Genomic DNA, 27,629 nt, shown 5'->3' with positions numbered 1-27,629 from the left:
TTTCTGGTTTGCAGCAAATGGATGATGTTCAACTTCCATAGCCCTGCTTGGAGCTTCCTGTGCTGTGCTATGGTGCTTCAGTTCCTGGCTTCGGAGCTGCAGCTACAGGATTTTGAGGTATGTTGTAAGCTACCTTGCAATGATGGCAGTCACTGTGCACACAAATAGCCATTTATGTCTGTCCATCTTTTTGGTGCATTCAGAGATGTGCCAAGAGTAACTTTAATGCAGAAATTGAGATCTCCTTAAAATATATTTGCCTTTCTAGCTGGGAAAGTGTGCGGTTTTAGTTGTACTTACAATTTGACATGGTCTGTCACATCAGCAGCTGATTTCTCTGCTGTGGTAACCAGTGACAACTGTAGGCATTTATGATTATATTTGATCTAATTCTTTTTTTTTTTTCTTTTTTTTTCTCAGAATTGACTATAACATACATAGCTGGCTGATACTTGTGTCCAGTTAAGCTTGGATGCTGCTCTTGCTTTTGATGGAGCAGAGTTGCAGATGAGATCTGGCACCTAAGCAGGCCTGTATTAGACTGAAATTACTAATATAAAGTCAGATAAGTAAACAAATGAGGAATTTGGAGTCTTTTTAGTTTATGAAGCTTTTTTTCCATTTGGTATCTGCCTTTTTAACACGGAGCTGACCAGGATGGTCTTGATATTTAAGCTTTTAATCCTAACAGCTCATTTATTTATTTCTAGGAGATGTTATCAGCACATGTAATAAATTAATGGGATTTAATGAGCCCAGAGCAGCCCTGAAAGGGAGGAATTGTGTTGCACTGTGATGGATGCATCTGAGCAATGAGGTATTATATACTTTGCTGTCAAATTGGTGTCCCTGTAAAGCTGAGCTGTGTGGCACTAGGGGCTCTGTTCTGCGCTCAGGTGAGGTGTTATTTTGCTGAGTGGTCCCTTTTACAGTTTGAAGTGATTTGAAGGGATGTGAGCCTGTAAATGGAAACAGGTGCCCTTGTAAGGGAGAGGTGATGAGGAGGAGTGGAAATATATTCCACTGCACATCCCAGGCCGAAGTAGCCTCAAAGTGGCTTAATCTCACATGGAAAGGACTGGCGTAGCTCAGAAGTGAAGCAGCAACCAGTTTTGGCAACTTCAGCATCCACAAGATGAGCTGTTCTGCACAGCGCTCCATGAGATCCTACCTGTCACTGCTGACCTGGGTGACACGTGCCCAGCACCACCTGCCAGTGACACTTTTGCAATGATGCCGAGCTGTGCTTGGTGTCAGGCTGGCCTTGGAGAAACAGGCCTGTGCATCCTGACAGTGGGCTGAGTATTTTGGCCTCTTGGGATTAGTGGTGGTGGTGTTCTGGGTGGCTTTTAGTGCTGATGAAACCTGTAGCAATTTCAAAATTCCCAGCATCGCTGCATTCAACAGTACTGTAGCATCAGACCTCACTGTATTTAGGCTTCAGGCTTGCATCCAGAAGTATTAAAAAGCTCGTGTTTGGCAGGAATGTTACCCTTGATATAAATTTCCATATAAAACTCTCTACTTGCCTTTTCTCCATGCGTTCCCCTGTTTGCCTCACCCTTACATTTTTTTGTTGCTGTTTCTGCTTGGCAGTTACAATCCTCACTGTGTTCACCTTCAAGGCATCTGCTCTGGGGCAATACAGGGTGAGCTTTTTAAAATTAAAAAAAAAAAAAAGTGTTTTTAGGCTTCCTGAAGGCTCTCTGGGGCTTTTTGCCTGCTTGTTTATGCTCAGTAGAGGAAATGTGTGAGCGGTGGGATGTGGCTGCAGTGGGGAAGTGACAAAGGATGTAGTGGGGGCACAGTTCCCTGTCCCCCTTTGGTCCCCTGGCCTCTCCTTGGTCCCCCTGTGGTGGCATTTACACCTCTCAAACCTCCTGGGCTCTCTGCTGATGAAAGAAGGGCTGTGTGGTTGTTGGCTCCAGCCTCAGCACTCCAGGGCATGGTTTCAACCATGTCTATGGAGACCAATTTTCAACATCAAAACAAACCCGTGTAAGTGGAATTTATATTACCTTTAAAAAGTGCGAGTCAACAGAGCGGAGGGCTCTGCTTCGAGGAAGCCTCTTGGGTTTGTTCAGGGAATTACTACAAATATTTTACATCCTTTCTGGGACTCCAGGCAACCTCAGGAAGCAGCTGTCAAAATGCCCCAAGTTGCACGACTGATCCAGGGTGACTATCGAGCCTGTGGCATGAGAAACACATCCACCCCCACCTCCCACCCCTTCACCTCATCAGCAAATATCCCACACTACCTAAAAGCATCATCTGACTCGCAGAACAAGGTGGATCTTTTTAAACATCTGGACAGTGTATTTTTACCCTGAAGCGCTGGGTTTGGGGCTAAGGTGATGGTGGCTGAAGGAAAACAGGGCAGAATCTCTTAATCCCAAGTGCCCCAAAGTGTGCAAATGTAGGTGACCCTGAAGGCAAAGAAATGTTTTGTTCCACAGAAACGTTTCTGCCCCAAGATGGAGATCATCCCTGCCAGGTCTGTGACAACAGTGCAGAGATGTGAGTTCAGGTGAGAGCAGGCTGCAGTGCAGGATGTTTTGTGCCCAATGAGTAAACAAGTCACAGATGTATGGTGGGGTGCTCCATTCCCCCTGAAATTATTTGAAGATGGAAAAATTAGACCAATGGTAATTTTATGGTAGGAGGAGAACGGGCCAAATACTGGCAAGGTTAGCAACACGTGTTAGTTAGCTCGGTACCTTATAGGGTGTGGATTTGAGTGAGATGTTGATATGAGGAGAATCCTCAGATTGCATGCCAGCACTGCATGAATGTATCATATACAGATAGTATGTACATCTTTTCTTTCAGGAGGGCTTTACTTTTATCTTTGCCATTATGTGGATGTGTTGCTTCTGTTTCTAATGCTTCTGTTTGCATGCAAAGCGCAAATGGAAGCTCTGCATTAGTGTCACAGCATTACTGAAGCCTCATTTTATTTTCTGCCAACTCCAGAAACAAGGGGGAAAATCCCAAACCATGCAAGAAAACATGCCTGAAAAATATTTGAGATGGAATTTGGCAAGTTTCAAGCTGCTGTGATGTAGATTTTAACAGCCAGCAATGCCTGTACTGTGTAGAAGGGAAGAAAGGGCTGCTGGGGAGGGGCAGCTTCCTAATACAAGTGAGAAGCTGAACTGCAACAGGTCTGCTTTCAGATGGAATGGGCTCTCAAAGCGTTCTGCTCCTGCAAACCATTCCCAGCACTAATGGGGAAAATGACATGCAAGTCTGGTTTGCAATAAGGCACAAGCATCCATCAACTTGATCTGCTCTGCATTTCCAGAAAACAGTAGAAACAGCAGCCTTTGTGTAATAGATTAGAAACAACTGCTACTACATGGACTACTAGTCCATGAAATCTTAGTGCTCTGTTGGAAAAATTCACCATATAATTTGAGTCTTTACTGCCCCAGCATACCAGTGCAGAGGCAGAAATTTTCTGACCCTGATGAAGTCTTGTGTTACCATTTCAGTCTTCAGGGTTTGATTTGCAGTACAAACTTGCTGGCCTCAGAGCAAGCTCTAGGCACGGTGCTTCATGTTTTCCACTACCCATCCACCTCTGGCAGCTTTTAGAGCTCCTGTGAAACAGAAGGCTTTAGAAATCTTTCCTGAAGGGCAAGGCAGTAATACAGAATAGAGAAGATGGGTGCTAGGAGTGAACGTGCTTTTTTTTGTTTCCCAGAGACCATGGAATAATGCTAACTTGAAACACCTGAAAAGAAGCAAATCATAGAATATCCTGAATTGGAAGATCCATTAAGATCATTGAGTGCATCTCCTGTTTCCACACAGGACCACCCCAACACCAGACTGTATCTCCAGATGCTTCTTGAACTTGTATAGATGGAATAATACAAGTGTATGGTTGTAATTACAGAATAAATAAATAGCCAGATGGTATCTAAGAAAAGACTCACCAGCGCTGATGCTTTCAGTTGAGATTGACTCCACCTCTCCTAGATCCCATTTAAGGACTGACCACCACTGAGACAGCATCTCTTTGAGATCGCTCCCTGGTGGAGACTGCCCCAGCTTTTTTGGCCCAGGCCTTGATATCAGTGAGTTTTCCTTTACCTTTTGAATATTTACCATCTTTAATATTATTCTACCTTACACATCCTGACCCTTTTTGTACTTTGGCACCCAAAGCTGCACACAGTTGTGAAGTGAGGCCACACCAGTGCAGTGTAGAGTGGAGCAATCCCTTTCCTTGACCAGCTAACAGTGCTGTTCTTGGTGCACTCCAGGATGTGGTTGGCCTTTGTGGCTGCCTGGGCACATGGCTGACTCATGTTCAACTTGCTTTCAGCAAAGACCCCCAGATCCCTTTCAGCAGGGCTGCTCTCCAGCATCTCACCCCCGTCTGTGTTTATAGCCAGGTACAGAATCTGGCACTTGCTCGTGTTAAACTTCACCTGGTTGGGAATTGACCAGCCCTGATATCCTAGTCTTTAGTATTGATGGAAAACATTTGTTTTATCCCCTATTATTACCATTACAGAAGGTAGGCTTTAAAAAAAAAATGTAAAAAAATCTCTAATTTCAATCATATTGAATTGAAATCCTGGTATTCTGCATTTGAATTTGGAGCAGATTTAAATTTCACCTCTTTCCAGGTTGTCTGGAGCCAGGTTCATTGCAGGGAAAGAAAGAAATGATTGCAAACTTCTGTCAAGGACTTCGGATCACTTGGAGGATTAGTTCATGTCTAGAGGTGGCTTTCCTAGAAATGCTGTTATTTGCAACATTCTGGTTCCTACTGCCTTTCATCTGGATAGAAATATAGGACTCTGCTCACAGTTTTTCTCTCGCAGAATGCCTCTTTCTGCTCTCCCAAATCAGAGGAGCATCTTATTTCACATCACTGCTCTGAAACTGTGACTTTTAGGGAGGAGGTGACAGTCCCTGAAAAATACAGTCTGAGTTGGCTTAATGCTTTTGTGACTTTGGCTGAGCTGGATGTGACTGCTGTTCCCCAAACCCTTCTGATGCAGAAGAAGGATGTGGCCCCTCCAGTCATACCTGGTACTGGAGCTGCTTTTTGAAGCTGGGAATTTCTGCTGAACTTTTGTCCCCTACAAGGACAGGCTGAGAGAGCTGGGGCTCTTCAGCCTCAAGAAGAGAAGGCTCCAAGGAGTCATTATAGCAGCCTTCCAGCATCTGAAGGGGCCTACAGGAAAGCTGAGGAGTGACTTTTTATAAGGGCAGTTAGCAACAGGACAAGGTGAAATGGCTTTAAACTGTCAGAAGGTAAATTTAGACCAGATATTAGAAAGAAATTCTTTACTGTGAGAGTGGTAAGACACTGTGAGGCTGTGCGTGCCCCTTCCCTGGAAGCATTCAAGGATGGATGGGGCTGTGAGTAACCTGGTTTAGAAGGAGGTGTCCCTGCCTGTAGCAGGGGGGTAGAACTAGGTGATCCTAAAGGTCCCTTCTGACCCAAACCATTTTATGATTCTATATCAGTGCTGCCCTCCCAGGAGAGTGTGATCAGCCTGGAGTCCTCCACTGCTCTGTTGTTGCAGTTGGAGCAGCTTCTCATCCATTAAGGCCACATCCATCCCTGGATGTGTTTAAGAGCTATTAGGATGTGGTGCTCAGGGATATGATTTAGCAGAGGGTTTTTAGAGTTAAGGTACTATGGTTAGGCTGCGGTTGGACTTGATGATCTTCAAGGTCTTTTCCAACCTGGGTAATTCTGTGATTCTATGATTCTGTGACTTCATTTTTCTGAACTGGTGTTATCCTGTTTTGGTTGTTCCCCACATAATGTGGGTCCTGTCTTGGCCACATCTGCCTTCTGGGGGCTTCTTGCCTCTTCTGAGCCTGGAAGAGGCTGGGTTTGCCCATCCATGCATTGGTGAGGTGCTCTTTTGGCCTCCTATTTTTTCCTCATTCTTATACAACTTCAGCTTTCCAGATGATGACTTGATTTTAGTGATGCATTTTACCCTTCTGCTTTGGTATACTGGCTTCACCTCTGCAACCCTTGCTCTGTCCATCCAAAATCTGTTTGTTTTCCTAGTTTCCATGCCACCTGTGAGGATTTCACTCTCTGACTACCCACTTGGGTGTTTGTTATGTATGTTCTGCATAGGAAACATTCTTACATATTACATGTGGATACTGTGGAGACACTCAAAGTGCAAGACAGCGTGACTTCAGAGGGGAGGTGGCTGCAAATTCAGATGCCTGTCAAATCACATTGTCAGGATTCAGATCATGAGGTGTCTGTGCGCAAACTTCCATGGCTGTCTCTTAAGATGTAAAGAGGAAACCTATATTATTGTTGTCAACACAGCAGTTGGGTTGGGGTAGCTGGCAGCCTTTTAAATTTGGAAATGTTGTCTAGTTGTTTCTGTGCACTTATTTAAATGTACACCTGGTGTACAGTTGGAATAATACAAGTGCGTAGTTGTAATCACAGAGTAAATAGATAGCCAGAGGGTATCTAAGAAAAGGCTCACCAGTGCTGAGGCTCACAGTCAAGATGGATGCTCACCAGTGTTGAGGCTCACCACCAGAACTCCACAAAGGAGCAATCTCCAGAAAGAGATGCTGCCTTAGTGGTGGTCAGCCCTTAAATGGGATCCAGGAGAGGTGGAGTCAAGCTCCAGCCCTTCAGGGAGCAGAGCTGAATTACCTTCACCTGTGTTCCCACAGCTGACTTGTTGCTTGCCTCAGATGGTTAATCAGAGGTTCAGGCTGTGATCAACAGTTTCCCTTACACCTGGGGACAGCAATAGAGGTTGTTTTCTCTGTGCTGTACCCTATTTGCAGAGGTTTTAGGTAGTAGCTCTTGAGGCTGGAGCATGGGGTGTACAATGAGTGCTTTGTTAAAACAGCAATACGTTGAACCAGTGTGTGCATCCACAGGGCAGGAGCAGCTGAGGTTCTTCATGTTGCTCTAGTGCTGGGGCTACTTGGATCAATGAGCTTCTCCAAGGATGGCAGTGCCAGTGGGGCCCTGCTTGAGAGCTGCACCTTTCACAAAGCTCTGAGCTGTAGCATGCCGGTGGGAATGCTTTCCCTTTTTGAATGTGCACTCTGTGGTTGTCTAGTAATAAGTTAAAATAAAAATATTGATTGTGTGTTGCTGAGAGGAAGCAGAAGCACAGAGCACAGTGTCCTTTTTGGAACTGTGGGGGTTCAGGATCGGGAAGTGAGCAATTTCCAGCTCAAATGAGTGGGAACAGTTTGTAACCACGTCTACAAACAAAACTCGCAGCTCATCTAAGTCCAGTCTGTAAGATGCACTGCTACACATCCTATTGCAAAGCCCCTACCCTGTTATCTACATCTTCTGAGACACCAGGGGCACCTCTGCTGCCTCTTGGTGTTAGCAGCAGTGGTTGCTGTAGTGCTTGCAGCTTTTTCTACTGAGCAGATATGAGGGAGATGATTTAGGAGGAATTAACTTTGAGATAACTTATTTCCCTCCTTAAAAAAATAAGTTTGATGTGTGCAGCCTAAATCGATGTAAAATAGAACTGTGTTGTTTTTTTCCCATGCAAAAACAAAAATAAAAAAATAAAAAATAACAAGAGCTTTTGCACTCTGTCCTTCAAATTTGCTTTGGCAACTATAAGCCATCTCCATTTTATTAAACAGCTCTCTTTCCTCCTAGTATATACAAAAATGTTTGCAGAATAAACAGCTTAACTAGACAGCTGCCTCTCCCCAGATGCAGGATGCAGTTAACTTCTTGCCCTGTTTCTGTTCACCAGGGCTGGTAACTTTTCCTGTTGGCCAGATGAATTAAAATTGGATTTTGTACCAGATGCGGCAGAGCTCCGTTTTGTATTACGCAGGTGTTTCCCCAGCTGGGGAGTGTGGAAGCGTGCCATTTTGCTGAGATGATGGTGAGGTTTGGAAATGTGAGGGCGTTAAAAATAATTCTCTGTGTTAACAGTGGGCTTTGTCCCTAGTGGGCTCTATATGCTGAACAGCTGACTGGGGCAGCAGCTGTTCTATATTTTAATAGGAGAGTTATAAAGATAGAAACATGGATGATCATTCAAAACATAAGCAACTCTTTGCAGTCATGGAAACGGGATACAACAATAAACTTGCATTTGTAAGCTTTCCAAACAAAATAATCCCACTGCTCTACATTCAGGTGGTCTCAGGGAAGTGGATGAACTTGGTTTTCTGTTTCCTTAAGTTCTGTTTACTCAATCCTATTTCTTTAAACCTTTTTCCTCTCTATTTTCTATTTCTGAAGCGATATTAAACTTTGCATGTGATACTGACTTAGGTGGTTCTCCAAGTGAGAGATTTATGTGAGAAACCTCCCTGAAGCACGTTACTGATAACTGCGCTGGTATGCCATAGTGAAAGCTGAGCACATGCTCCCCTTTCAGCTCATTCCTTGGAACTTCGATGCCCTTTCAACACAAGCAGTTATTTATACTCCTGTAGCAACTTTGCCGCAGCTCCGTATCCTGAGCATGGGATGAATCTGTGAGTTTCCCCGTTAACACCACACAGGTTTTCTGACAGCACTGTGTATAAAAGCCCACCAAACCTCAGGCACTAAACCATCTTCTCTTCTTGCTTGCAGGCTTTCTGGACCAGTGTAGGCTCAATTGCATACTTCACACCTACCTGAAACAGCCCCAGCCACCCTCTTCCAGCCCCTGGTCTATCCTGGTAGCCTGCCCCAGTTTTGTTTCGGAGGGGCTGCTACTGTTTCTGCTCCCTGCCGCTGTGGAAGGGTTGTGATTAACTTTGTGCACAGGAGTGGTGTGCTCAGCCAGCCCATATTGGAGCAATGTTCTCCTGAGCTGCATGGTAACCCCAGACTTGGCATGGTTGGGCTGAAAGCAGTCTTATATCGACCTGCATATTGCAAACAGATGGGGGCCAGGGTGCTTGGCTGGACAGTTTGTGCAGAGATAAAAGTGGGTTATATCCAGTGCATGAGCACGATGAAACGTGGAGGAACGGGCAAGGCCAAGTATGGCTTGGGTGCATGTAAGAGCTGCAACTGCCTTTGCTGCTTATGTCATTTGATGCACAAAATATGAAACAAAAAAATGTGGTTCCTGCATTTGTGGGTTTACCAGGAAATCCAGGTAAACCTCCTGGATTTTGGGATCATCTGGCTAAGTGTATATGTCAAATTTATATGTGCGTATATATAAACCAGTCCGTTTTGTGCTGTTGTCAGATAAGCAGAAATTCAAAGGACAAATGAATTGCTCAAGCAGCTGGTGCAGTGGCAGCATGTAAATGGATTTGCAGCTGGATGAACGGAGCGTGTTTGGGGCTGGCTGGTGGAGCTGAAGGCAGGAGCCGGGTACTGCAGCTGCAGTCCTGGCCAGGGCTCTCACTGGTACAGGACAGGTTGGTTGTGGGGCTGCCACAAATGTTTCTTTACTTTACTGATGATTGCAAGTAAGTGCTGGTGACAAAGCTGGTGTCAATACGTGCCCTGTTTGCATTGGCAGAGGTTGAAGGCAGAGCGGGTCTTTGGGGCAGAGCTTGGCAGCGTGGGGTATGCCAGAGATGGTTTGTGGCTCTTGGATTCACAGCAGGGGCCAGGCAGGCACTCTGTAGGCCCTGGGCTGCAGAAGGGAAGGCTATCCCAGCCCTCCTGAATGTGAGAAAGGTGAACGTTTTAAACCTAGAAACATCAAACCCAATTGCTTATTAGAATGAGCAGTGCTGAATTACACAACCTAGGCAGTTAAAGGAGGCCTGACACGTTTACTTCCATACTTGGGCGGGGTGGGGAGTTACCTCTCAGACCAAGGAGGCTCACAGTAGTGACATTGAATGGGGAGGAATCCCTCTGGTGAGAGAAAGGAGCTTCCTATGAGCCAGACTTTGCACACTGAGTGTTTTCTCTGTGGAAAATAGGTGAAATCTCTCTCTGAAGTGACCAGGTTTGTATTGGTGAGCCTGGCTTGCGGAGATTTATGAAGGCTACCTGTGGGCTCATCTCACAGCCCTGGGGCCCTGGGCAATGACATTGTAGCCCGTGCCAGCACTATTTATTTTTCTGGCCTGTGCCACAACCATGTGCTCTGACCCCATTGGCAGATGAAGTATTTACTTAAAGCCACAAATGAATGCCTGAAGGAATGATCACTGGGAAACGGGGTCCTGCTCTGCAATTTTTGAGTGTGGGGGCTGTGATGTCCCGAGGTGGAGCTGCTGTGGCCAGTCCCAAGCTGTGTCCTGGAGGCAGTTTTGCTGCTGTGTATCCCAGGATCTCTGAATGCCGTATCCTCCAGCCATGCTCGCTGGCTGCATCTCTCTGGGCATTTGCCCTGAAAAGCCATCCCTGAGGGTAACAGCTTCTCAAAAAACCCGAATATGTGGATCTGCACCACAGGAGGATTTTTGTGTACAATAAATACACTGTTGAAGAATTTTCAATGGAGAAACCAGCAACTAACGTGTTGGTGTGACAGTTTAAAATGTCAGCAGTACTTGGTAGGTAATGACTGTCCTTCCACAAATGGTGTTACTAGTTGGCCAGGAACTAATGCTCTATGACCTGACGTCTTCTGTGCCACTCTGTCTATAGAACTCACAGTAGTGAGCATTCAGCCCTGTAAGGTGTGCTAGGACTTTCTCAAGGAAGACTAAATGCACTGTGGTAAGAGAACTTTATTAAAAATTTTGTACATCAAAGGATTAACTGCTACATTTTAAACAAGAAATAAGATTTTACATATTACAAAAGATGCTATTAGTTCTTGAACTAGAAATAAATTTTCTGCACACTGTACATGACGCATCTGAGTTTTAAGAGCAAGAACAGGACAGTGCTTGAAAATGGATGATATAACTTAACAAGCAAATACGCTTAGTTTGTAGTACACAACACGTCTGGAAAAACAGCACACCAACTTCTGTCTGAAAATGCTGCATCCCTCTGACCAGTAACAACCGGCCGCGTTCTTGGGACAAGATGTGTGCCCAGCACGGCTATTTTCTGTTTGGGGTCTGTCTTTGTAGGAGAAATGTTCTTACAATGGCCTGTTTCTCTCGGAGAGAGCAGAATGTTATTCCATGGTATGGTCAATGCAATCTGCATGTGAAAACCTGATGCAAAACACTTCTCACAATGCAACTTTACCGCCCAACCCAGACCAGAAAAAAAGAGTGATAGCACAACATAAATGCCTACAGGAATAGATTCTTATTAACTGTTATCTTTTGTTATAAAGTTAGTTACAAAGAAATATATTTAGCTTATCAGAGAACCATTACTTTGCATATCATTCATAATACAATTCTTTGCTTTTGAGATTGTCAGTGTAGCTGCATTAGAATTTTAAACAAGAACAGTTCAGGATCACCTCTGAATTGTGTGACCTATTTGGCTACGAAGGGTGCGTGAAGTTTTACAGGATAGAATGAACATACAGTTCTCATACAAAAGTACTATGCATCTAGGCATAAAAAGGTTTAAATCTTTATACAGAAAGTGACAATGCCCATGTTATACTATGGAACACATCTACTAATTCTGAATTACAGGTGTAATGTGTGGGTTATCAACTTACTAAACAAATATATATTAAAAAAAGAGTAAAATCTATAAATAAAATAGTAAGTGCTTTCTTTAAGATAATATTCTTTGGCTGCTTTAAGTGCCAATGAAGGGTTACTGAAAACCACTAAAATGCATAAGGTCCCACTATGATTGTTAATCTTAACACTGAGCTTGTACGGTAATTCAAACTGTTGACTGTTAGCATCTCCAGATCCACAATGTGTTCTCTTGGCCCCGATAGCGATTTCACCAGTACCAGCATTGCACTTACGGCGCTTGTTTGCTGAAAGAAGGGAAAAACAAAGTTGAATTCAGTCAGATCTTAAGCGATTCTCTAGCTGTGTCAGGGGACTGCTTGTGTTACTACACCATAAAATGCTCTGCCTCAGCACGGAGATTCACAATGCAAGTATTATTTAAACATGGCCATGACTAATCTCACACCTGGCCTTGCTGGAGGGAAAGCTTTACCTGACTGGGGCTTGGAGGAATAAACTGTGCTACAAAATCTGTTCCTGGTTATGCTGACTCCCCTAAAGGACCTGGACAGCAGTAGTCTGTCCCAGGATGGTTTTTGTTTTATCTCCGTCTATCAGCTTTTAAGATACATGAAGAATAAGTAGAGATACCTAATGTATTTAACAGTGATGTGGCTTATTCAGTGGAGGGAAATTGCACTATGGCTCATACTTCAGGAGAGTCTGTGTACCCCATAAACACGGAGTTCTTGCAGCTAGCCTGCCCCGCTGCCTCCTGCTCCACCCCGGAGTTCCTTCCAGGCTGGGGTCTTGCTGACTGGGAATGAGACATCGATGACCCAACCGAAAGGTGGCATGCCACTAGAATGGTGAAACGCTTCCTAATTTACAGATGGTAAAGGGAGGAAACTCATCCCTCCCTCTACCTATTGTATTTTGCTCCCCATGTGAACGAGGTAGGTTAGACAAATGAATCCATGTGCTGCATCAGAGACCTATTGCAGTCTTCACTGAAATGACAGGAATAATTTCTAAGAGAGAGCCGACCCTCTGGCAGGAATAAACACGTGCTTCCTTATTTAAGGTCTGTGATTTCTTGTTGGGCGGCAACAGAAGACTGGAGCTCAGTTTCAAAGTCAATCTGCAGACTAGATTGGAGTCTTTCCTTACCTAAAATGAACTCATCCTTAAGAGCTGTCCATTTTTTTTTTCCTTTTCTTAAAACAACAGTGAATACTTTGGGGGCAGGTATGGCTTTTTGATGTGTAATAAATCCAGGAAATAGCACTGAATTATAGGTATACCAGATTAAGTGAGGCACAAGTGAGGAGATTCTTGTTCCTATCTTGATGTAAACAGGCAACACTGTATTAGTATTCTGCTGTATTATTAGAACACCCTAATCCTCATATTTTAAGAAAAATAAATGAAAATGTTCTAATTAATAACGTTCTGGCTTGTTTTCAGTGTCGATGCTTTTTTACTGAGCATAAAGCCACACATAATGGAAAAAGGATTTTCCAGGAATTTATACATATTAAATGCCCAAAAAAGAAAAAAAGAAAAAAATCAGATTCCTTTCAAAAAGGAATCTTAAAGTAGATGTTGGTTTCATTCATCTGTAATCTACTTGAATGCATTACACCAACAGGAAATACTGCTGTCCTAAGTCATTTAAACTTCTGTGGTTTTCTGAAATACTTGCAGCAGTGTGAGAAAAAAAGTATCCCTCAACACAGACTTTCCTGCACATTAGAATTTCTCTCTCAGAATCAGAGCCTCATCCTGAGCTATTTCCTGACTTAATTTCTTTTGTGGAGAAAAAGAATGCTCGCTAAATGCCTTCTGCATCTTTTACGGTTCCCTTCTAAATATATACCGGTGGGATGTCAGAGACTGAAAAGTTCATAGAGGCAGTTTGAGTTCTGTGTGAGTATCACTTGCTAAATGTTCATGGAGGTTACTTGTGCTGCAGTCACATGAACTGTTTGATTCTCAGTTTATACAGCTGTTGGGCAGAGCAGGTAAAGGCTTGAAATGTGTAAAGCAAGCACACTTAACAAGGAGCTATTAAAAAGCTGATGAACTGTGTATGCTATGATACTGCTCTTACAGGAACACCGTAACACCCTGGCAGCACTAGAGGTTCATAACCCGCTCTACCAATACTCACTCTCAGGTAAAACTCTCCATTTTCATTTCCTGACTTGATCCGGAATGTGTTAATAGTATTAGGATAAATAGTGGTTGCCTGAATCTGGAAGATATCGGAAGGCACTGTTCTGTCTGAACGGATGCTCATATATTTGTACACAACGGAGTAGGGCAGCTCTCGGCAGATGGTGTTTGATACGGGGCAGACACAGCGGCTGAAAAACAAAAATGGATGACTTCGATAGTAGCAGACAAACAGTACTTGCTTTCTGCCAAATTTGGTCACGCTGCCTGATGTGGATAACCCTAAAAAAGTGTCTGTCTTTCTCTTACTTCTCAGATGTGAGGACATAGGGCTCTTGACAAGGATTTATCGGGTAACAACGAAATCCTCCATGGTAATTCCAGCAAATTTCATCCTCTCTGCATTCATTAGTAGTCTCACACTCATTTATGTCTAGGGGGAAGGAAAAGGAACAGTCAAAGCAGATGAAATGAGTTTGATACAAAAACACACAAATCAACAACCACCAAACAAGCCACCTATTTTCTGTTGAAACTCAAGGTTTCTGTTCTCTTTGCTTTCCTGGAGACTGGCAACAAAGCATTTTCTGATGCAGACATGGAACATATTTGTTAAATGTATGTTAATTCTAAACAATTTTTGTTGACCAAAGAAACACGGGAGTCATACTATCTATAATTCAGCTGTAGAAACACTGAATTTCCAAGTTAGCAATGAATCATTTTCCAGCATAAGACATCTTAAAGGAAGAAGATCGAGGCTTTTTGCAGGACCTCACTTCTAGTTGGCTGGTTTTCATGGCCTGGCTAAAATGCCCAGTAAATGGTTACATTTCAACAGAAATAGCTCTGAAATTAACCCAGCCTCAAAAAGGGGCCATTCAAATAAATAGAACCTCTTTGAAGATACAGGTCTTTTTTATTTTAAAGATGATCCAACTGCCCAAGATGCTCTTAGAAATGAAAAGGAATTCCAGTATGAAAGAGAGATGGATGCCCGGTATGGTGCAAGGGCACAGACAGATGGACAGCCCTGTCCTGGGGTCCAGCTAGGGGAATAAGATAAGCTGGCTTCCCACCTGACAAGGGGTGAACTTGCACAGGGTGACAGTGACTGGACCTTTGTCTCTTCTAGGTGTAAAAGGAGAAGACTCCCTCTTGCTCCTGAAGTCCCACTAGCTGATAGATTTCAGACTGGTATGGGAGAAAGAAGAAGGCATGAATGGTGGCTGAGAACAAGAAGGAGGTGATCACATTAAGAAGGTCCAACTGAGGACCTGAGTTATGACCAGTGCTGCTAAAAAAAAGGGCAAAAGGTCTTAGCAATTGGAGATTTTGTGCTGAGAGGCACTGAGGCATCCATCTGCTGTCCAGATAACCTCTCCGGAGGTTTGCTGCCTTCTGGAAGCTCGCATTCGGGACATCATGAAGACGATACTGACTATAATAAAAGTAGAGGACCATTATCTCCTCCTGGTCTTTCAAGCTAGGTCACACAAAGCTGTGACTGGGAAATTGAAATATATCCAAAAAGACTTTATGTCCCTTGGGAAGATGTTGAAGGGATCAGGAGTGCAGGTAGTGTTCTCCTTAGTCCCCCCAGCTGGAAACTGGGATCCAGGCAGAAAAAACAGACCACTTGAATAAATGGCTGTGTGAGTGGCGTCATATCAAAGGCTGTGGATTCTATGATCTAAGATGCATCTTTGCCAAACCAGGAATGTTGACGTGGGATGGTACACATCTAACCAGGAGGGTGAGGACATATTTGGGAGCAAGCTGGCTGGGTTCATCTCCAGAGCTTTAAGCTAGAGCTGCTGGGGGAGGAGGTGTCTGCTGGGTGACCAAGAACTAGTGAACACTGTCGCTTTAGGAAGCTGTGGGGGAAAAAACTCAGATTTGTCCTGGAGGTTTGTGGGAGGGCTTCTCTAGGAAGGCAGTGAGTCTGAAAACCCAGCTGAAGTGCCTCTAAACCAATGCAAGCAACTTGGGAAATAAGCGGGAGGAGTTGAAACCATGTGCACTTGGAAAACTACGATCTTACTGCTAACATGGAAACATGGTGGCATATCTGCATAACTGGAATACTGACATTGAGGGCTACGAGCTTTTTACAAGGGATAGGCAAGTTAAGTGGGGTCAGAAGGGACAGGCCGAGGAGAGTGTGCCTCCTCTGATAAATGAGAAAGGAGAACTGGCTACAAGAGACATGGAGAGTACTGAGGTACTCAATGAGTCCTTTGCTTTACTGGCAGCCAGGATTCTCATATTTCTCCCATCCCTGAAACTCTTAGTTGGAACTGGGGACACAAAATCACCCCCACTGTAAGGGCAGAATAAGTCTGAGAGTGCCTCATTGACTGGATGTGTACAAGTCTATGGGGCTGGACAACATGCATCCCAGGACACAAAGGGAAAAAAATAAAAAAATAAGGTGTTCTGAGGCAGCCAACGTGGCTTCATCAAGAGGAGGTCATGCCTGACCAATCTGCTGGTCTTCAATATTGGAATGATGGCATCAGTGGACAAAAGAAGGGCAACTGATGTCATCGACCAGGACTTGTGAAAGGCCGTTTACATGGTCCCCCACCACATACTTATCTCTAAGCTGGAGACATACAGATTTGAATGGTGGACTATTTAATGAATATGGAATTAGTTGGAAGACTGCAGCCAGGATGTTGTGGTCAATGGTTCTATGCCCAGGTAGAGGCCAGTGTCTGGCAGTGTCACCCAGTGGTCTGTCTTAGGACCAGTACTCTTAAACATCTTTATTGGTGACACATATGATGGGATCGAGTGCACCCTGAGCAAGTGACACCAAGCTGAGTGGTACAGTTGATACAGCAGAAGGAAGGGATGCCATCCAGAGAGACCTTGATGAACTTGAAAGGTGGGCCTCAAAAGGAGGTTCGACAAAGCAACGTACAAGATTCTGTGCTTGAGCTGGAGTAATCCCAGATATATATACAGACTGGTAGAAGAACTTGAGAGGATCCTTGCTGAGAAGGACTTATAGGTCCTGGTAAATGAAAAGCTGAGCATGGGCCATCAGCACGCTCTTGTAGCTCAGAAGACAAGTGATATCCTGGGCTGCATCAGAAGAGGTAGGTGGTCAGGTGGGTAAGGCAGGTGATTGCCCCTCTCTACTCTGCCCTTGTGAGGCCCCATTTGCAGTACTGTATCTGAAGAAAAAATGCTGAGCTTTTGAACAGATGATCTGAGGGCTGGAGCACCTCTCCTAAGAAGACAGGCAGAGGGAGGTGGGCTTGTTCAGCTTGGAGAAGAAAAGGCTCCAGGGAGATCTCATTGCTGGAGGAGAGTTAGAAGTTAAAGGGAGACTGTAAACATGTGGGAAGGAAACTTTTTATATGGGTAGATAGTGATAAGACAAGCGGGGAATGGTTTTAAATTAAAGAAAGGAAGATTTAGATTAGATGTTGGGGGAGGTTTTTCACTGAGGGGGTGGGGAAATGCTGGCACAGGCTGCCCAGAGAGGCTGCGGATGCCCCATCCCTGGAGGTGTTCAAGGCAAGGTTGGATGGGGCCCTGAGTAACCTGGTCTAGTGCTTCATGTAGTGGCTGGCAACCCTGCCTGCAGCAGGGGGAGGTTGGAACTTGGTGGTCCTTGAGGTCCCTTTCAACCCCAGCCATTCTATGATTCTCTGAAATTAGACTGAACCCTAGAACAAAACAATAAGAACAGAACAGAAAAAAAAACAACCCACCACCTTACAGCCTTTTCATAAATTTGAGTTCTTTCCCTCACCCCCTTCTGACAATTAACACAACTATTTCTACAAATAAAGTCTGTTAAATCAGGTTCAGGGTTACAAAGGTAACAATTCCTGCATTCTTCAGTATTTTGGAAGGAACTGCAAATAATTAATATGGAGCCTATGAGAAAAACAAACTGTAAAACTATAATCCTAGTGATGTGGCAGCACCGAACCAGAACCGAAACACAGACCAGGACATTTATTTTCTAAACATAAAACCAGATGTTCGAAGTTCCTGTTTATTTTTTAATTTTTTTATTTTATTATTATTATTTTTTTGTTTGTTTTTTTGTTTTTTTCCTTCTGTCTGTTATCAGAACTTGTCTTTCATTTTTGTTCTGGCTGCACTTAGGAACCTCTATAAAAAGAAACATGGTTTAAATGGTTTAAAGCAATGCCTTGTGCCTGTCATAAATGGCCTTTTTTTTTTTTTTTTTTGCAGATATCTATCTCTGGAACTTAGATTCACCACCTGGACATCCAAAAATCAGTTTTACCTCAGAGCTGCAAAAATTGAATTGTTTTTCCTAAGCACCCGAGGAATTTAGAGTTGAGCTGAAGGATCCACATTAAAAGAACATCAAATATACAATCAGTCATCAAGTGCATCAACGTATCGTTTGTAAGCATGATTACGCTGCCGTAAAACATAAATACTTAGACAGCAAGCATTCTTAGCCTTGTGAGAAGCAATGTTACTAACAATGCAGAATGGGTAGTGCTAGGATAGAGGCACTTACCTTGACATGTTCTGCCTCCTACTACCTGGTAACCTTCAGGGCAGACGCAGGAGAATTTTCCTGGTTCATTCACACACTGATACTGACATATATAACTTGACGTTCTGCATTCATCAGTATCTGCAGAGAGCAGAACTTTGGGTTATTTTTTTTTTGATACCTACCTTTCCACAGGACTAAATACAACAGCTAGTTGATGTTTCTGAGAGAAGAAACAGTGAAGCTGTTTTAAAGAATAAGTTCTCAAGGACTCTGAAATGACTTAACACCTTGAAGCTGTAAACTGAAGGTCTAGTTGTACTTGTTACTCACTCTCAAAGCTGAGAAATACATTTCTTTGAGGAAGCTAAACTAAGACTTCAGAAGTAGTTTGGGAAAACAGGAGTGAGAATCTGCAGTTCTTCTATTCTAGAAAATGGCTGCTTCCACAAAAAGCAAATACGAGATAAGCTAGCATAGCAAAAACTGTTGCCTTCATATTTGTGTGCTACCCTAATGGAGCATTCTTTTGGGGAAGAGTGTAAGGCCTCTTTTTTGTCTTCAAATAATATTTGAGATATACCATTTCTTTTTCTTTTTAATCCTTGTGTAACCATCAGCCCCTTGCCAGAGAGTTGTACCATGAAACTGATTTAAACACTGTATGTCATTGCCCAGAAACGAAATTAAACCAACAAAAACTAGGGAATGGCTTGGAAAACACTGTAACACGCACTCAGTACCTCAGATTTGATCCCAGCTCTCGACTTTTGTCAGGGATTATCCTGAAGGCTGCATACTTGCTGCTCCCTGCTCTGTTCGCTTGCAAGTAAGATTAAGCTTAAGAAGCTTGGAGAGGAACCATCTGTAATAGCTCTGCTGGCTTGTTTAGGAGGGCAGTGGTAAACCAAAAAGACCTCTTTGGCTCACAGACTGGTAGAAGGGATATGGGCTTTAAGGGTGAGATCATCCTGTGTCCAAAAGGAAATTAGAGGACCCCTGTGGAGGCTCTGGCAGAGGAAATAAAGTGTTGATTGTATAATCATCAGGAGACATGCTGTTTGTATACACAGGCTTGAAAGTGCCTCAAAAGCCCAATTGTTGTTTCCCTACAATCAAAAATTTAAGGATTTTCTTTTCTGAGGAACCTAACAGCACTCAGAATTTCAATTGTTTTTTGGTTTTCATTCCTTTCCAATTCATTTAATGGCCATCAGCATTAGACCACACACAGTTCAAGTGTTTGTGAAGCTTTATTTTCCCCAGCTGTGATCTGAACAGTAGTGATGTCTGTCCTGTTTTGTCCTTACTATTAAAGACAGCCAGCCATACCAACATGTACCTGAATTAAACTGCAGCTACTAAGGTGTGTATCAGCAACATAATTTGCAACACCAAAGGAAAAAAAAAGAAAAGTCAACAAGTTTTTCGGCAACCACAGTGTGTTTCCACTTGAATTCTACCCCTGAGTTCACAGAGATACTTCTGGGAACATCAATCCAAAATGACTGCCCTTCCAAGGAAAGAAAAACATTGCTTACCTTCACAGTTGATTCTGTCACTACTTAGCTCAAATCCTGGGTTACACTGGCAGATGAAAGAACCCAGTATATTGTAACACTGTTGTGCACATGGGTTATTGGCATCACACTCATTTATGTCTGAAAGGAAAAATTGCAGATCTTTATCTTTGGTTCCTAGTAACTAGGCTGATCAAGTGGATTAGTCCTTGGTCTGGGCTTTTTGCTTAGTTGGAGCTCAGCTGACTACATCACTACAGACCTACAGTCTCTGGAACAATGTCAAATCTATGCTTTGCATTCCATGCAGAAAAAAAAAGAGTATTTTTCCAGGAATGAGAGTTATCCGAACATGTACTGAATTATTCCAATAATGTTTAGTGTGGCTATTAAACTCCACATTCCAGTGTGGTTTTTTTTTCTTCAGGTATAAAATGCCAAGTCTATAAATAATTGATATAAGGAACACATACTGATAAGACCTCTCAGCATGTGGTGGTTAAGATTTGAGCTATTTATTACTCCTTAAATTTGTTCTTTGAAATACCACTACAATTACAACATAAGCCTTTTAGGCCAGTACAGTTTTGCAGAGCTCTTAAGGCCTAGACCGTCCAGAGGGAAGGTATGTTTCTAGGCCACATTTTCCACAATGTGCCATCCAAAGGATATCTGTGAGAACTCTGCAATACGGGAAGAGAAGCAGTTTAAATGCAAGGTTTATAGAAGTGTAATCACGTTTGCAATTTGTAGTGCTTATTTTTATAGGCTGATGACTAATTGTTGCTTCCTTGTTTTCCCTTGTGTTTCTTTCCTGCATATTTTCCATTCATATTTGTGCTCATCAGCTGTAATCAGTAGTAGAGAGCTGCACTGTAAACAGTTTTTGAATTCGTAGCTTTTGCAAGTGCTTATGCGTGTCAGCAACAGTCACCTACAGAAACAACCAATAAAACTGCAAAGAAACCAACCCAGCAAAAGATGAGGTATTCATGAGAAGTAAACCAACGAGGAGAATATTAATTAGCTACGTGATCCTCCTGGACCTGACAATGAATTAATAGGGGAGAACTGACTACCAAGCTGTTTTTCCCCCTCCTTTTATTTGGTTTCTGGCAACAGTGTGAAGAATGCACATCATGACAACACTACCAGAAGGAATAAATAAGAAAGCCAAAGCCACAATTCCGTTTGTTTCCCTTCCAAGAAATATTGACCCACTTTCAATATATGCAAAAGTTGTAAGACAAATGTGATCAGTACAGCTGCAATCACTTCTGCCAGATGACTGTTGCAGATGTGAAAGTCTGCCTTGATGCAGCAGCCATTCTTTTACAGATTTTCTTGTTAAGATTCACTTTACTTTTCCTGGTGGGGATATGACTTATTAGGCTGGGAGGCCAGTAAGAGTCAGAAGGGACTTCTTGGTGAAGCACCTAGCAAACTTGGAGCCATCATACAGGTTTGTAATTGAAAGAAAACATCTTGAATTTGAGCCATGGAAAGGGTCAAATGAGTAACAACTTGTCATGTGATTATGTTAAATCCACATGCAATATTTATCCTATTATTTGGTGGAAAGCAATGAAAGCCTCTGTCACTACAGTGCCTGTACATGTGTGTATTTAGCCAGGGAGAACTCCCAGCCTTCCCTATCACCAATCTCTTGATTTCCACAGCCATTCTCACTCTGCTGTTCCTAGCTGAGATCTCAGTTGTGTTAAAGTCAACAGACAAAGAGACAGAGTTTCAGATCCAAGATAATGTTGCACGAGAAAAAAACAACAAAAAAACTGCTATGAAAAAGGGGAACACAAACCACACTTTCTGCTTATTCAGTGCTAGGAGCATGGAAGGGTACTTATTTCCTACTCTCTTTCCTTAAAGCCTTGACATTTTGAAGAAGTGTATAGTTGGAATAATACAAGTATAGCTGTAAATAGGTAGCCAGAGGGTATCTAGGGAAAAGACTCAGCAACTCTGAGGCCTTCAGTCAAGACAGATAACACTGAGGCTTGCCACCAGAACTCCATAAAGGAGCAATCTCCAGAAAGAGATGTTGCCATAGTGGTGGTCAGCCCTTTAATGGGATCTAGGAGAGGTGGAATCAAGCTCCACGCCTTCCGGGAGCACAGCTGAATTACCTTCTCCTGTGCTCCCACAGCTGACTCATCCTTTGCCTGAGATGGTTAATCAGAGGTTCAGGCTGTGATCAACAGTTTCCCTTACAAGAAGCAACACTGGGCTAAGCAAAACTTTGCTCAGGTTCAACACAACTATTTATGTTTCTTAGCCCAAATCAGAGAAAAGCCATCTCCTGATTTCCTACCTAGCCTTATTCCAAAACATGAAATAAAAAACAAAGAACAACAAAAATTACCACCAGGAAATGGCAACGCAGGTTTTATTCTTTACGGGTATTTTCAACAACACTTGTCTTTCAGTACTGTTACTGAGGAATGTGTCTTTAAATCCTGGACAGTTAACAGTTTTGCTTAACAAATTGCATCTTTCTACCAAGTATGTATATCTAATATAAACTTATTCAGTACCCTGGTACTTCAGCAGCCATATTTTCCTTTTTATTATTATGATCTCTAATTCTTTCACAGCAGATCTTATGATTTCCTACAGTCAGGACAGCCTCTCAATACAGCAACTAGTGTGATGTGTAGGTTGGTATTTTTTTTTTCCTTTAGTAAGTTGGGATAAAGACAATTAAATTGCAATCACGGCAAGGCATGTGTCGGTGTTTGTCTCTACCAAGTGAGCTCATGTGTAAGTGCATGTAAAGAAGTTCTTACCTACACAGGTGTGGTTGTTGGATGCCAGCTGGAAGCCAGCATTGCACTGGCAGTAATAGGAACCAGGAGTGTTTACGCATCGATGGTGGCAATAAGGAGGCAGGGTGCATTCGTCTATATCTGAGTTAGCAAAAAAGAGAAATTAGTTTGAATGGAATCATGGGCCTTCACAGCTGCTGTGTTACCCAACTGTAAAGTTAAATGAACTTGATTAAAAGCAGAAAAAAAGCTTATCTGGGCTAGATATTGCTTCCACAGATCTCAAGGGGCATGCTGCTTTACCCTTTCTTCTCATTAACTTCTTCAGTCTTTTTCACTGCCTGTCTTCCAGCCGCTACTATCAGTACCTCTGCTAATTTTACTTCTTATTCAGTTCCCCAGTACTGGTCGTATTTGTTGTTTGGTATGGGCAGAACCCAGAATGTTTCATTCAGCTTTTCAAAACCTAAAATGTCCCATGCTCATGCAGAGTGCTGACCAACACAGCGACTGCAACTCAAGAACCATTTTGTTTTTATCCAAAAGTTCTCATGCAGCACACTTAGCTTATACTAAATCTTTTCAGCCCTGTTAGGAAAAGAGTCCAAATTTTCCCTGTGAGGACAGGCGATTAGTGGCCCTGAAAAGGAAACAGATGGCTGTGCTTCCACAGGGATCCCCCAGAAACTGGCCAGGTTCCCGAGGGGCTGCTCTCACTCCCTTTCCCCTCCTGCATACCTCTGCATACAGCAGCACTGCAGCTTGAGCACCTTCTGGCCTCGCTCTGGGGCTGAGCAAGGCGAGTGCACCAGCTGGATGTGCTGCTATCTCAGGCAGCATTCTCTTCCCTAGGCTCTCCACACAGATCAGCCCCAGTTGTGAGGTGGATCAGCATTCCTAATGTGCATTGGAGCAGGGTTTTCACCTGCAAACCACACAAATCGTGCAACAGCCCATTCTTTTACCTCTGCATTTTAGGTTTCTTTACGCTCTGGAGGAGATCCTGCCTGTTTGGCCACAAATTGATTTTTAAGCTGTGCTGCAATGCTGATCGTGCAGAAGTTGTCTTCAGTTATGGCCTGCTTGAGCCTGGTAGGGAAACCCACGCCTGTTCTACATGTACACAATGGGAGATTTCAAAGGCTAAGCGCTCAGACAAATAAGACCAGTTTTCACTGGAACAAAGAAAGGCACTTCCCATAACCATGCCAGATCTTGAGTTTCCTACCTCCAGCTGTTTCCACCATAGCTGTGTTTAAAAAGAGGCCAAGTTTTTTTGTTTTTTTTTTTTGTTGTTGTTGTTGTTTTTTTTTTTTTTCCCTCTTTTTTTCCCCAATTTTTATTATGAGAGAAATGTTTGTTTTAATATGAAGTGAAAAAATAATCATTATTAGAAGTTAACCCCTTCTTTGTCCATTTTGCATCCTCTGTCAGGAGCTGATCTTAGTTTTGGATGAGTTTGAATGAAAAGGCTTACACTGGAAAATTCCTGACTATCCGTACAGTAGCGGTTGCTGCTGTAACTCTTTTGTTGCAGGGAAATTCCGAGGTAGAAATGGAATAAATCAGGAGGTACTGCAGATCTTGCATCCCTGAATTTACAGGACTAAGCCCTACAATTTGCTGTTGAAAGACTGAGCAATGTAGATATTTAAGCGACGCTTTGCTTTTTAGGCACTGTATTTCTGCATGGAAATGCTTCCAGGATCGCACTCCAATTCAGTGGGAGTTTTCCTTGCAGGGTTAGGCTCTTGTGCTCATCAGCTCCACACAGACCTAAGTGCTAAGCACAATCTACCCAATTCTGCCAAATCTTCTGTTTGAAGTCATGCTGGAGTACAGTTCACTCTCTCTGCAGTCCTGTGTTTCAGGAAAGACTAATTTTGCAGTAAGTGAACGACCAAATTCTTAAAATAAAACAATGTAATATATAAAAGAAATGATGAATGGTTAGCAGTCAGTCCTTTTCTTCCTCTAAATGAGGCCAAAGGAGTCTGGAAAATTTTTGTTCAAACTTGAGAGAAACATTTCCTCCCATATGGAGAACCTCTATCAAGATCTGGCCCCAAGAACATTTTCTGTCTAAGCTGTTAAAAAATAAAAAAATAATAAGAAAAATATCCCCAAAGACAGGCTTCATTCTGAATTGCTGACAGTACTAAGTGCTTATAATTTAGGTCAGTGTGTAATATGTAACACAGGTGGTGTTCTTACTTTTGACCTAAATAAGAGAAGGGAAATCTCATTTTCCAGAAAACTTTAAGTGCAGATTTAGATACATAGATGGATTTATGCAAAGATATAAGGGTGTATCATACATTTACTGAGTTCTGTAATTTAGGTCCCATAAGGCTTTCAAGTAGTGCCCTGGACCATGATATCAAAAGTGCTACTGCACAGCAGTTCTGTATTTATTTAAAAATAAAAAAATTAGATAAAACCCACCTATTTAAAACTTTATATATACGTCAGTGACCTGTCAAAACTATCTTTGTGCCTACACTCCCAAACTATTCATCCTCCTTTTCCAGAGAGAACTGAGAAATATCAGATACATCTGTGTTTACACCAATTTGTCAGTTAAGAGCTGGATGCATACCTTCAGAAAAGCTTTTGGGGGTTGGTTTCTGTAGCCCTCAGCTCAGAACCCCTGAGAAAAGCCATGGCCAGAGATTAAAGTCAGACTGGATGCGTACTGAGGCTTCTCCAGTGTCCTTCCTGCAGCCCTTGGTGGGCAGTGGCTACCTACAACCTTGTCAAGCCTTTTTTGGAAGAGCCAAAACTATTTCCATAAACTTTTTCAAGTTCAAGATCCTCAATGTGAAGAAAAAGAGAAAAAGATGAAGTTCTGTTCCTGCTTTGCTGTGGACCAAAAAACATTTTCTCTTAGGCTGCATAAAAGCCAGTCTTGTGACTCACACAAAGTGGTCCTGAATGTCACCTCACGATGTGTACAGTTGATTCTCTTACTTAGTTACTAGTTACTTAGTTTTTTTTAATATCTCTCGACAGACCTAAAGCTTGGGAATGGAGCACCTACATACAAAAACATTTCATCCATTGAAACCATGATTAAAGAGGTGCTATGGGCTGACAGGACTGCAGGAACACAGTAACGGCACTTTCGCATAACATCCCCAAATGAGGATGGAATAGGAAAGATGCAGTGTTTATGTTGCACTTGGATTTAATTTAATGCTATGCCTGTATAGGTCCCAGAGGTGCCGATGGTTTATTTTGGCCCAGGTAATAAAGCACAGTGGTTTATAAGTTGCAAATATCATATACTTGAATTCAGAGTTTCCATCTCTTTCATTTATACTCATAAAGCAGACTGTGCATGGGGGCTCTGCAGAGCTGGGATTAGGTCCGTGTGAAGGTAGTGCTTTGTCCCGCAGATCTGGATTCGAATCTCACTGAGGTCAGTGGAAAGACATGCTTCAGTTTGCTGCTATCATAGACTTGTGACTGTATCTGGGACATTAGGCAATGCCCCAATACAAATAATAAACACAACGGCAACTATTAAGAAACTTAATCTTGTGAAGTCCAATTCCAAGTGTTGATTACACTCAAAATAGTTTCTAGCTACATGTTTTAGTGATTAATTATTTTGATAAAGTGATTATTTCAAAAATAAACAGCTTTTTTTACTCACATGTTTTATTATAAGAGGCTGCAACTTCAAGTAACGAAAGAAAATCATTTCGGATGGAGGAAGACTTACCGACACATTGCTCCCCTCGTTTCTGATAACCTGGAGGACACTGGCAGCTGAAGGACCCTCTGAGATTGACGCACATTTGGTCAGCTCTACAGTTATGAGTTCCTGTAGCACATTCATCTATATCTTTATAAAGACAGCAAATATAATGTTAGCGACAAAGCTTACTTAAAGTATGTAGCCTGTTGAAACGCTTTACCTGTTTTCAAACTATCTATGAACAAGGGCAGCAAAGTTCAGATACTCCAAGGACGGAATCTCAAAGCTTATTCCAATTGCAGGGTACAAATTTTAACACAATTCCTATAGTTTTTAACCACATCTGAAAATATTTCCAGTTAGAATTATTTAAAATAATCTTTCTTTTTTTCTTTCTTTTTTTGGTCAAATAGTGTTATTATTTGCACTAACCACCATAAAACTTTCTGAATGTGTCTTGCAGCTCTATTCTACTTTACCCATTTGGCTTTTTTGGTTTTTTTCTCCCCATACTGAACTACTCCAGAAGACTTCAACAGAAGTAGCTCAGCTTTTTCTCAAGAATTAGATGTAGAAATATTTTGCTAATGTTATAAAGGACTCTGGTGATCTTTTTTTTCTTTGCATGGTTCCCATGCTCCACATTCTTGAGAGGGACTTGGAACTTGTTATGTGGTGGTGGCCTTCTCATCAGGAAGAGATCTGCCTCTTGTCATTCCCATGAAAATTCCCTTAATTCAGTCAATCTGTTCAAGTATTTGGAAATGGGAGTATGCCTGTTTGTATTTCAGCAGTAGAGCTAAAAATGCAAAGACTCAACCAATACTTTTCTGTGTAATTCAGGCAGCTTTTCATTCACGCTAAACGCAGGCTTATACAAGTATAAAACATTTTGACTTTGCCTATTTATTGTAACTGCTGGAGGTACTTACATGCAATTAAAGTGCATGTGCTGACAAACAGCTTGCTTAAAATGGAACTGCAATTTCATTTTCTCATCTGCACATCCAAAGCATTAGAGAGATTTTTATTGTAACCTGACACGGTACAGTGAAAAGACTTTTAATTTTGGCATTCTACACAATTTGGAGACTCTAGGCTGAATAAACAAATTCCTTAAAACTTATGATCTCTAGTTTACAAATCTCAGCTGACCTCTCTATTTGTATAGGCACTTGGGACGTTAGAACATCACCAGTGGCAGATTCTGGGTGGTGCTTTGGAAAAAATGATGGATTCTTTCACATTGCAAATGAAAACAATTTTGACCACAAGATTCAATAAAAAATAAACCATCAACAGTTTGAATTAACTCTCAGTGTTTGCCCTTTCCCCTAATGTCCGAACATTGTACATATACATCTATATTTTTTAATCTGTGAGGAAAAACAAAGTCCTTTTCTGTTCGCTGTTTGCATTTCGGCTGCTGT

The 27,629-nt window shown here is 42.4% G+C and overlaps 1 protein-coding gene and 1 long non-coding RNA gene across 4 annotated transcripts in view; one reads left to right on the top strand and one right to left on the bottom strand.

Annotated features, from left to right (window-relative positions):
* Window positions 1-27,492, top strand: LOC146761263 (uncharacterized). Of its 2 annotated transcripts, XR_014944432.1 has the most exons (3): window positions 1-117; window positions 17,917-18,096; window positions 26,170-27,492. It is a non-coding gene; the product is annotated as an uncharacterized LOC146761263 (long non-coding RNA). The 2 variants fall into 2 exon arrangements; XR_014944433.1 differs by lacking the exons at window positions 1-117; window positions 26,170-27,492 and adding an exon at window positions 14,831-14,941 and having other exon boundaries at window positions 17,917-18,073.
* Window positions 10,633-27,629, bottom strand: part of EFEMP1 (EGF-like fibulin extracellular matrix protein 1) — a 51,128-nt gene continuing 34,131 nt past the window's right edge. For both annotated transcript variants that reach the window (XM_015856797.2, XM_015856798.3), the window contains 7 exons: window positions 26,224-26,346; window positions 22,518-22,637; window positions 19,735-19,854; window positions 18,215-18,334; window positions 14,005-14,128; window positions 13,691-13,886; window positions 10,633-11,822 (listed from right to left, as the gene is read on the bottom strand). In XM_015856797.2, the coding sequence (XP_015712283.1) occupies window positions 11,664-11,822; window positions 13,691-13,886; window positions 14,005-14,128; window positions 18,215-18,334; window positions 19,735-19,854; window positions 22,518-22,637; window positions 26,224-26,346 (962 nt within the window). In that variant the 3' untranslated portion in view covers window positions 10,633-11,663. The remainder of the gene's footprint in view (window positions 11,823-13,690; window positions 13,887-14,004; window positions 14,129-18,214; window positions 18,335-19,734; window positions 19,855-22,517; window positions 22,638-26,223; window positions 26,347-27,629) is intronic.

The sequence above is a fragment of the Coturnix japonica genome, chromosome 3, assembly GCF_054131305.1.
Source record: "Coturnix japonica strain WE chromosome 3, WE-NBRP24, whole genome shotgun sequence".
NCBI lineage: Eukaryota > Metazoa > Chordata > Aves > Galliformes > Phasianidae > Coturnix > Coturnix japonica.
The sequence above is the reverse complement of the archived record's forward strand: the minus strand, read 5'-3'. Positions and strand labels throughout refer to the sequence as shown.